We start from the raw sequence: 12,500 nt of genomic DNA, 5'->3' as shown, positions 1-12,500 counted from the left end.
TCAATCAATCAATTTATCTTTCTATCTACTTATTCCTGTACAAGAATGGCCGACACTTCGAAGTCGCTGTCAACAACATTCTTATATAAGAATAATGAATTTATACTCTACAAAAGCACGGGGTAACCCATTAGGTTAATAATGTAAAATTGATTTTTTTTTGTTATAAATAAACATAAAAACAAACATTAATATCTTTCTATCTATCTGTCTGTCTGTCTGTCTGCTTGTCTATCTCCCTCTCATTGTACATACATACATACATACATAATGTTTATGTGTGTGTATATATATATATATATCTATATATATATATACATCAGCCTAACCCACACTCCACCTATGCCTTCCCCACCTCCCAACACCCTCACATCACACCACGCACACACTACAACTGACCAACTCCTTTCTTCCCCTCCCCATTTTCACACATGCATACGTCAAGATCACCAGCATTCTATCTCTCGCACACACAGCCCCTCGTTCTTCGATCACCGTTCTTTCTCCCCCTTTTGTTATCTCCCCCTTTTCTTAGCTCTCCTGTGTAAAATTTCTAACTTCCCGTCAGCCATAGCTATGATTGACCGTTGACCGAACACTATTCAATTTTTTTTCTCCGTGTTTTTCTCCTTGTCTCCGTAGTCTTTCTGTTGAAGAGCGTAGCTCGAAACGTTAAAGACTTTCCGTATTCCCGAGCGTCAAACTAATACATCCTTTTGTTGTTTACACCACCTGTCCTCGTCTGTTGTTGTTTTTTCGTACATTCTCCCATATATATATATACTCTTTTACTCTTTTAATTGTTTCAGTCATTTGACTGTGGCCATGCTGGCGCACCGCCTTTTAGTCGAGAAAATCGACACCAGGACTTATTCTTTGTAAGCCTGGTACTTATTCTATCGGTCTATTTTGCCGAACTGCTAAGTTACGGGGACGTAAACACACCAGCATACGACGGGCTTCTTTCAATTTTCATCTACCAAATCCACTCAAAAGGCTTTGGTCGGCCCGAGTAGAAGACACTTGCCCAAGGTGCCACGAAGTGGGACTGAACCCGGAACAATGTGATTGGGAAGCAAGCTTTTTACCACACAACACTATATAGAGAGTGAAGGCGCATGGCTCAGTAGTTAGAGTGTCGGGCTCACTATCATGAGGTAATGAATTCAACACCCAGACCAGGTTGTGTATTGTGTTCTTAAGCAAGACACTTCATTTCACGTTGGACCAGCTCTCTCAGCTGTAGAAATGAGCTGCGACGTCACTGGTGCCAAGCTGTATCGGCCCCTTTGCCTTTCCCTTGGATAACACCAGTGGCGTAGACAGGGGAGACTGGTATGCATGGACTTCCACAAAAACTGCTGGCCTTCCACAAAAACAACCTTGCCCAGACTTGTGCCCTCGGAGGGGAACTTTGAAGGTGCAATCCCATGGTCATTCACAACCGAAGGTGTCAGGGTCTTTACACATCACCATATATATATATATATATATATATATATATATATATATATATATATATATATATATATACACACATATATATACATGTATATATATACACATATATATATATACATATACATACGTATATATATATATATATATATATATATAGTGATAATTTACAAAAAAAAAAACAAAAGACGGAGACGGTTGTGTAAACAACAAACAGATGTATTAGTTTAACGCTCGAGAAGTGAGAAAGTCTTTTACGTTTCGAGCCTACGCCCTTCGATAGAAAGGGACACAGAAATAAACAGGGAGAGAAAATAGGAAAAGGTATAGTGGCTAGCGATCTATCATATATATATATATATATATATATATATATATATATATACATGGTATGTATATACACATATACATTATACATATATATAAATTGATGCATACATAAATTTCTGAAATTTGGTCATAATGTTTTATGCTATAGATGATTGGAAGAATTTTAATCTTAAATAACTAACCAAAGTTCAAACTCTAACAAACGAATGCTTCATAAATGAACCAGGCAATATCAAACAAGGGTTTGCTATATCCTCTCATTGTTGAATTGTGATGTTGAAGAGTATTCTTAAATCCATTATCATATTTATTACTCATTACCATCGAAACTAATGGAATTAATAAATTCTTTCCCTTCAGCTGAGTAAACTCTTAGAATGATTTGCTTTAGATATTCTCCAGGAATCAATAGTTCTGCGCAAGGTAAGCGAAGTAATGTCTTAATTTCAAGAACATAAATCTCACTTTTAACCTCTTTAAACGGTGTTGAGCAAATAGTTCTCACAGAGACAAAACTGTTCTATAAACGAGGATCTTTTTTGCAAATAAAGTTAATGACAAGCTGTTTCTCGTTTAGTGAGACAATAAACCATTTGATAGAACTGAGAATTGCCGAAGCTATTAATGTTAGAGTAATCTTTATCTTATATCGCATCACCAATTACTTTTTATCAGTCATTAGTGGGGTACCACATTAGTAATTGATTTTTGCTTTTGTCCTGCTGGCAAAGATCTGCTACAAGTAATATAACCCTTTTAAAATGTCGTTCATTACGTCCTCTATAGAGTTAAAGATCAATTTGTTAACAGTTAAAATGTTGCTTTTTTTGTCGTCTGCACAATGGGATATAGACATATATTTGGCGGAGAAATGCCTTGATCCAGTATACTGAATTAACAAGTCAAGAACTATTATTGAAATTATTTCAATTGCTGGAAGAATAATACATACAATAAACGCTTTGAAGTCACTTAACTATGGAACAACCACGAAGACACAATATATTTTATCATTCTGCTACAGCACAACTCAGTCATTCTTTAACATATACTGCGATACATCATTATTTTCATTAAAAAAGAAAGTGCGTATGATTGATCTTGAACATGCACACACTACATCCCAGTGAACGAAGTACAGTAGCTAATCCTCTGAGATGAGGATAATAAAAATATAACATCTTGGGCATATATAATTTTCTATGGCCTCGGTCGAAAGTAACTGTGCAGAAGACCGTCGGTCGGATTGCATCTGTAATTCAAAGGATATAACCTTGTATCACACACAGGCACACACACACACACACACACACACACACACACACTATATAACCCCGATTTAGACTGAGAATTACAAGGGTATACTTATTTGTGAAATGCTCAACCAGTTACCCCTTACTAAAGATTAAAGGAAGCGAGCAATCGCACAACTGAATCCTCCACAATTATAATGAATACGGAGATTAATGTTGGCACTCCGTCGCTTACGACGTCGAGGGTTCCAGTTGATCCGATCAATGGAACAGCCTGCTCGTGAAATTAACGTGCAAGTGGCTGAGCACTCCACAGACACGTGTACCCTTAACGTAGTTCTCGGGGATATTCAGCGTGACACAGTGTGACAAGGCTGACTCTTTGAATTACAAGCACAACAGAAACAGGAAGTAAGAGAAAGTTGTGGTGAAAGAGTACAGCAGGGTTCGCCACCCATCCCCTGCCGGAGCCTTGTGGAGCTTTAGGTGTTTTCGCTCAATAAACACTCACAACGCCCGGTCTGGGAATCGAAACCGCGATTCTACGACCGCGAGTCCGCTGCCCTAACCACTGGACCATTGCGCCTCCACACGGAGGTTAATACATCTACACTATGCAACATATTTGATTTAAATATGTCCGACGCATGTTTCTGCTACATGGACATCAAGCAATTACATTTGCACTCATTTACATTCATCTGGTTATTAGTCTTTACAACTTCATTCAAGGTTCAGCCACTGACGTGGTCTGAAGCGAGCTAAGGATATCTAGGTTCTTCTAGCATTATATTTGGTAGATGACTATAGGTTTAGAGCGTAAAGTATGTGAATGGAACATTTGGAAACCTGATACAACCATAAAAACTGCTACCACGTTGACCCCATAATGACCCTAGGTTTAGATTTCAAATCAAGATTGCTAGACTTTAAATTAGGTTAGTGTATATTTTTTAACCACAATCCTTAGGTGGATTAGAGATTAATAAGTTTCAGAGACATTGTGTACAGTTACTGGTTACTAATTCAGATATAATTTAGGTATACAAGACATGTAGAACTTACTTGTGAGGCCACCTGAGTCTGTGTTAGTATAAATCAAGTTTTAATTTACATGTAGTTTCGTCGTCCTATGATATGTTGCAAGAATTTTTATATATGTAGTTTTACGTATGGAAAATACTAATTACTACTTGATATAGGCAAAGTAGATATTACACTGACATTTACCATGTAAACATAAGCACCTCCTATTTACGTGGTGCTTATTTAATTAAAAATCTATTCATTGGAAGTATTTCAATGCCCTTCTGGAAAGACGTGGACGTCTTAGGGCTTGTTTCTGCCTACTATTTAAACAACTGGTGTTTAGACGAGAAAATATGGAATATTTTTCTATACATTAATTGGATCTCCCCCCCCCCCAACTATCCAAGGTTTAGCCACGCATGTTATTTCCCATTCTACATAAAAGTTAGTGGTTCTATCCTTTAGGGACCAGATAAATACCTAAGCTCGTTCTTTAAATTTTCTCTCTATCTTTAAATGAAACTAAAGAATTTGCCAGTCCCGCCTTGAAATTTGTCAAGCATACCCCAATAAAAAAATGCGAAATTCCACCTGATGTAACCCTAAACTTGTACACTATATTTTTCCTCAGGTATTGAGCGTTTAGAGAGCAAATTTTATTCTTGCTACAGCGACATTTTTATCAGTACTATCTCTGCCTGTATTAATAAGATCAGAATTAGATACACTTTCTGTTTCTTTTTCTCTCGATGGATCTACTAGCGTTTACATTTCGGCAATAGTCATGAGTTTCCGTGTTACTTTGGCTACCGTTTGTTGTTTCTGGTCTAACTAGGTTGGAATTGTAACGGTTGTCTCCCTTCCACATCTTGCCTCCATTTTAGTGTACGTTTCTTTGTCATCGTCTGCAAGTGCTATATTCAAAATCTCCCAAGTTGACTTAGCTGCCTTTTCGGCTTGGTGTACGTGAACATCATCATCATCATCATCATCATCATTAACTATTTTCCTGCGGTCTGCCCCTTAAGCGCTCAAACTCTGGGGGGAAAATATAGCGTACAGGTGTAGGGTTACATCAAGCGAAATTTTATATTGGAACATTCCCGATGAATTTCAAAGCGACTCTGGCAAGTCCTTTAACTGGCAAGTCCTTAAGCAGGAGTTTAAGTGTGTTTGTATGGTCCCTAAAGAATAGAAACACTAACTTTATCATAGAATGGAAGATAATAGGCATGGTTAAACCTTACGAGCACAGGACGTGAGCCATGGATCGGAACAAATAATAACCCAAGGGAACTAGGTCCAGACTATATGCTGGGTGTGGTGTTAGTTCGATTCCTTCAAGTTCTCCGGGCTTATTCCGGTTTGTTCGAGCGGTATAAGGTTTTGCGTTGGTTGTCTTGCTGCAGAAGAGCTAGTTTTTAGTTAACCAATGTCAGGTATTTTGCCGCACAATGGCTTATACATGCTCCAGATGTTTAGAATACAGGCTGGCATCGATGGTTCGATCGTCCGGAGCAAACTCGTTGTGGATTATCACGGCTTCAGCAAGTTAGGGTTGCGGGAAAATATCTCTTTCTCGTGTTATTACTTGCTCCGATCTGTGGTTCGCTTCCTGTGCTCTCGACGTTTCATCAACCAAGAAAATGTGGAAGCTTCAGTGATGGAGTTCTTCGCCTCGAAGGACAAGAGCTGGTATCGGTGTGGGATCAAAGAATTGGCAGAAAGGTGACTTCAAACAATGCAACACGATGGCCTCTACAATGAATGCTAGGCTACTTTTGTTGTAACTTGACGAATAAAGCAATTAAGTTACCAAAATATTGCAACACAATATATGAGAGCTACACACGTAAAACAGAGCAGAATGTAGAATAAAGCACACACACACACACACACACACACACACACACACACACACACACACACATATATATATATATATATATATATATATATATATATATATATATACATACATACATACGTGCTATTGTGAAACGGTACAGCGGTATAGTATCAACTCTTTACACATGGAAAATCGCACACAGTATATCTGGTCATGCGTGAGTTGCTTCACAGGACACAACCCAGTTATACTACATTATATTATATCATATTACACACACACACGCACACGCACACACACACACACACATATATATATATATATATATATATATATATATGCACACACACATATGTATATGCCTATGTATGTATGTATGTATGTATATCGTGTAAATCACAAGCTTAAACGAACACTAAAATATAGCAACATACACCAACGTTAAAGATTACATCTAATATCACTGAAAAAAATATTTTATTGCGGTCGGCGAACCCTGAGTAAACTTCTGTCTATTACCTCCCTTTTAGGCGTTCATTATCAAATGTGCTCTTTCTTTTCTAAACACAATAGGATGCTATTTGAGAGATATTGCTGCTGTTTTCTCGCAGGATGAACACGTGATACTCCATCTCGAAATCAGACATTATATTGTGTTTCTGCTATTTTTATTCTTGTAATTTATTTCCACTAGCAGGATTGGCTATGATATTTAAGTAGAACGGTGCGATGTCCTATCATGGTTCGATGTCTGCGATGAAAAATGACTGTGTGAATCAAATTAGAAAACCAATCTCTTTATTTCTATCTCTATCTCTCACCCTCTCACCTCTTTCTCTCTCTTTCTCTTTCTCCCTCATATTGATGCCTACAATGACTCACTTTTGTTTTTGAATAATATTTCCACCACAGAGTATATATGATGGCCAAGATGCTGAAAGCAACTTAAAAGAAATGTTACGGTGCAGATATGAAAACCAACTCTTTTAGAAAATGATGATAAAAATCTTCATAGCCTTAGTTTACAGACGAAGCAATCAGCTTTTACCAAAGGACTGACATTATTTTATATGACAGACAACAATTTAGCTTCAATAAACTACTTTATGGCTTAGCCACGAAGGATGGGTAGTATTCACGACCTTCTAACCTTCTAGGTGCCCCTCAAACTTTTGAAATGTCAGTTTTCTTCAAGGAAAACAAAAATGGAAGCAGTGAGGGGGACTTTAGCAAACTTACGATTGACTCAGCATTATATAACAAAAATGTTATAATGACTTGTTCAATTGAAAAATGATTCTATATTAGAAATGAGTGTAATGTTTAAGTTGTAATCGACACAAAAACATGGACAGGTAATCATGTACTCTATGAAGTGCCATAGTTTCATCATCATACTTCTGTAACCCATTCGCTGATCCAATTCTATTGTATCTCTGAAGTGTAGTGGAACGGACACGTTATTTATTAATAAAAATAATGCAGTATTCCAGAACTTACTAACAACTCAAGTTATGACCGTTCCTATATAGTCCTGTTTTTTTAATAGATTACCAATCCTGAACATTCGTTTATACGTCTTTTGAAGTACACATACTTGGTGATATGATAGAGAGAGAAATGAAAGAAAGAAAAAGATGTATGTAATAAATCGTAGATGCATAAGTCAGGGGTTTTCAAACTTTTTGACTCGCGGACCCCTTTATATTTCAGGCGGACCCCCTTATAAACGCTTATGAAATTTATACATAAATATTTGCTTAAAATAACATATATTTTTACATTTATTTATTTAACAGTATTTAACAAATAGGTTTATTGTCAATTAAAAGATTTCGATTAAAAAAACGTATATAAAATCAAATTGCCCATAAAAAGTATTTGCTGTCCACGGACCCCCTGTCTTGTCCTTGCGGACCCCCTGTCTTGTCCTTGCGGACCACAGTTTGAAAACCCCTGGCATAAGTAATAGATAAAAAAAAAAAAACCATACAAGACGATAATCTACTTACAACGTATTGCCTGCAAATCGACCATCAATTCGGCCAGGACACAAATACATTCCACAACAACTAAAGCGCAGACCAGGATCAAAACAGGCCGACTGTGAAGAGACTTTAGCGTTTTCGATCTGCAACTGTAAAATATAAATAAAAAAAAAAGAAAAATAAACGGTGAACAACAAGAACTATTTGTGAGTTATCACCGGCTATTTTTAATAGAATGGCTTGAGTCTGTTTGATTGTCGTAAAACCAATGTAACTGATACGATCAGATTTATTTTTTTATATTATTATTATTATTAAATATTACAATCGATATTACGAGTTGATTTTTTTTTTCATCTTTTATATGAAAATATTTCATTTGTTTAATTATGTAGAGAGGATTTCTACTACTACTACTACTACTACTACTACTACTACTACTAATAATAATAATAATAAAGATAATGATGATGATGATAGTAATAATAATGATGATGATGATAATAATAATAGTAATAATAATAATAATAATACTAACAACAACAACAATAATAATAATAATAATAATAATAATAGTAATAATATTAATAATAGTAGCAATAATGATGGTGATAATAATAATAACAATAATAATAATAATAATTTTTCTCTCCTGTAAGCACAAAGTTTAAAATTTGTTGGGAAGAGATAAGTCGATTACATCGACCACAGTACTCAGCCAGTACTTATTTTATCGACCCCCAAACGGATGAAAGGCAAAGTTAACCTCGGTGCCATTTGAACCCAGAACGTAAAAGACGGACGAAATACTGCAAGACATTTTGTCCAGCGAGTTAACGTAAATATCACTACTGCTACTGCTACTACTACTACTACTACTACTACTTCTACTACTACTAATAATAATAATAATAATAATAATAATAATAATAAAAAAACACCAGGACTTACAAGTATATGTAATATACAGAAAATAGCACTACTAGGCACCGCACGCATCCTACGTAAAACATTTTCAACACAATGAAAATAACAAAAGCACAACAAACCACAGCACGTAGCCAAGGCGCACAGAGCTGCGCTCGGTAGTGCAGTGAAGGTACGTGATAAAAATAAGAATATTGAATAACAACAACAACAACAATAATTATAATGATGATGATGATGAGGATGATGATGATGATGGAGAGGATAAGGATTTCTTTTATTTGGCTTCAAGGGCTCAATATATTGTGGGCAATATAAGGGGCAGAAATACAACACACAAAAAGCAGGGTTACATCGATCAAAAAGAAATCAACAACAATATAGATATAATAAAAGATATAAAAATATAAACAAAATCCTAATCGCCACCAGCGAAAGGAAAACTGCCTCACCTACCCTGTTAAAGGAAGGCAGCAGGGAAAATATCAGCTGATAGCCAGTTCTGTTCCACACATGACAGTTCGACAACTCTACAAGTCAGTTATGCGCGGATATTGAACGTTGTTCTGCGCGCACTTCGGACAAACCAATCTGACAGTACATCTACGTCTGTAGAGTTTATCTCGAACCTGTAGTGCGCCTCGGTATCACTGCCAGGCCAAAGACGTCTGGAAATTATCCCTGGTTGTCCCCAACCGGAAAGTCTTGCAGAACAGTCTAGCCAGTTCGTTTTCATCGAGGCCCAGATTCTCCCTAAGAACGTCGTCATATTTTTCTTCTACTAATCCTCTATATATTACGAGATGGAACGTCCACTGATCCCGTTGTCCGACTGACACAACTCTGTCAGTGCCTGACGACACTTGAGGTACTAGGCATTCAGGCTCGGTCTTCCTCCACTCAAGACTGCAGCTCCGTCAAAGAGACGAGCTGCAGTCCTGGGTGAACGGAGTTCATATACTTTCACCGTCTAGGAATTGTTGCAGGTACCGTAACGTGAGCGCGTGTCTGCGCATCAGACGCCACAGCTTCCAAAGTCACTATGCAGTGGGTACTGGTAATAGACTGACCGCCTCACAATTGGAACATGTCTCTTCCACTTGAAAATAAATAAGTGATGTTACAAGCTGATCAAGAGATAACCGAAGCAGGGCACGACAGCCAATAAATAACGATGACATTCGCCACTTCTGCCCGATCTTTTAGGGACAGCTTTCTCTGTGCCCGTTTCTGGGTAAGACTGGTTACCATGTCCGTCAATTCGTCCCAGTTCTTATCGACCTGGAGTTCGCCACCGAACCAGACTCCAAGCTGTTTAAATGGCCCATCAGCTCAGTCGCCAACGACGCTTGCTCACGAGCATCGATTTGCCTTTCCAGGAGTCCAGCTGCAAGCCTACGGACTAAGAGGGTTCTTGGCATCTAAAGCAACTTGTTGTAGCCCGATGTTAGGATTTTTTTTTCTCTTCCAACAGTCTAATTTGTTGTGTGGTAATGAAAATGTCGATAATAATAATAATAATAATAATAATAATAATAATAATAATAATAATTTCAAATTTTCACACAAAGTCAGAATTTTCGGGGGAGGGATAAGTTGATTATATTAACCCCAATTCACAGCTGGTACTTATTCTATCATTCCCGAAGGGATGAAAGGAAAAGTCGACCTCGGCGAGATTTGAACCCAGAACGTAAAGCTAGATGACGTTTCTGCCAGCTCGTCCTCTTTTATGCCGTATATAATATCAACGCTGGTATTGTTTAACCCTAGGTAATGTCTGATCGGACAGACCTATGACGAAAGCATTCCATTTGTCACTGTCCTCCCTTTTTTTTCAATATACATTATACGTTATGTTACATTATGTGATCCTGCATTCGTTGCAGGATCACAGAATGCAACATACCGTACTTCTCAGACAAGAGGACGAGATTTGAGGAAGACTGAATTGCTACTTCTGTTTGACCGAGTAACAAAAATAGACTCCCCTGATTTGCTCGTTCTAATAATGTTATGAATCTTGGTATGGTGTTAGCTTTTATATTTACTTTGATAAAACCAACAGATTTCTGCGAGAGAAAAAAAATACAGTCCAGAGCAAGCAATTAGAAAAAACTCAATTTTCAACAGCGGGAAGTTGACAAAGAGAAGAAATAGTTTTCTCCTTTATATTTCATGTCTTAATGTTGGTGAAGAAAATGGGCGCCATCTTAACTAGGTTGTGATATATGTGTCGCAGCCACGCAAACATCACTCGTTTATAAGAAATACCAAATTGAAAAGGCGGCGATTTTGCTGGGAAGCGAAGTTCTCCATCGACAACGCCACTACGCCTATCAAATTCCTACTAACTTAACGAAAACCATTTTAGTCGAGTACTTTTAAATAGCTTAAAAGCTAAATTGTCTCAGTCTATATATGCATATGTGCGTGTATTCATATACATATGTATGTATGTACGTATGTATGTATGCCTAGATAGATAGATAGATAGATAGATAGATAGATAGATAGATAGATAGATAGATAGATAGATAGATAGATAGATAGATAGATGGGTGGATGGATGGATGTGATAGTAAGAAAGGAAAGGGAGAAGAAAAATGCTAGAATAGGTAGCTACACCCACACATTGCAGAATATATGCGTTTTATGGCTTTCTAACTCTCTCACTCCATCCTACTTTCTCTCTCACCTTCTCTCTCTCTCTCTCTCTCTCTCTCTCTCTCTCTCTCTCTCTCTCTCTCTCTCTCTCTCGTACGCACATAGTTCATTTAGGTTGATCCAATTGCTTGTTACTCTGGAGATTTCTGCAGGAATGGAAACGAGATCTAAGATAAAATAGAATACCTATTACTCAACCAACGAATATATCATGCGCATAAGTATACACACAAATATATATATATATGTGTGTGTGTGTGTGTGTGTGTGTGTTTACACATATATTTATATATACATACATATCTATGTATACATATATGCATATATCGAGATCAGCGACAGCTTGTTACTGGGAAAAAAAAGCATTTAGTATTTTGCGTTTGGAATGAGTTCTCATCGCTAGCTGGTGATTGTCACAAACTGCTGACGGGTTACTACTCAGAAACCCGGGTCCGTCTATATCACGTAAGGCTAGAGATGGGAACGATGATTTCTCTTCGCAAATACTAATTGGACACAGATAGAATGTCGTTAGCCAGATGGAGGAGATGTCTTCCTGGGGCTATAAACAACAGTAGCATCGTCCCCTATGGGTCCGCCACATTTAGGTGGAAATATACTTCACAATTCCGTGCTGCTACTGTTTACATTTCGCTCAGATATTTATTATTGCTTATATATATATATATATATATATATATATATATATATATATATATATATATATATATATATATATATATATATATATATATAAATATATATGTATATATAAATATATATATATATATAAATATATATATATATATATAAATATATATATATAAATATATATATATATATAAATATATATATATATATATAATATATATATATAAATAAATATATATATATATATATAATATATATATATAAATAATATATATATATATATATATAAATATATATATATAAATATATATATATATATATATATAAATATATATAATATAAATATAT

General features: G+C 36.3%; 1 protein-coding gene across 2 annotated transcripts in view; it reads right to left on the bottom strand.

The window, feature by feature from the left end:
- The window catches only part of LOC149131235 (uncharacterized), a 214,205-nt gene that overhangs the window by 80,243 nt on the left and 121,462 nt on the right, over positions 1–12,500 (bottom strand). For both annotated transcript variants that reach the window (XM_089341443.1, XM_089341442.1), the window contains exon 2: positions 7,932–8,056. In XM_089341443.1, the coding sequence (XP_089197569.1) occupies positions 7,932–8,056 (125 nt within the window). The remainder of the gene's footprint in view (positions 1–7,931; positions 8,057–12,500) is intronic.

The sequence above is a fragment of the Octopus bimaculoides genome, chromosome 24 (genome assembly GCF_046866305.1).
Source record: "Octopus bimaculoides isolate indiv1 chromosome 24, ASM4686630v1, whole genome shotgun sequence".
Lineage (NCBI taxonomy): Eukaryota > Metazoa > Mollusca > Cephalopoda > Octopoda > Octopodidae > Octopus > Octopus bimaculoides.
Note: the sequence above shows the minus strand (reverse complement) of the source record. Positions and strands in the feature narration are given on the sequence as shown.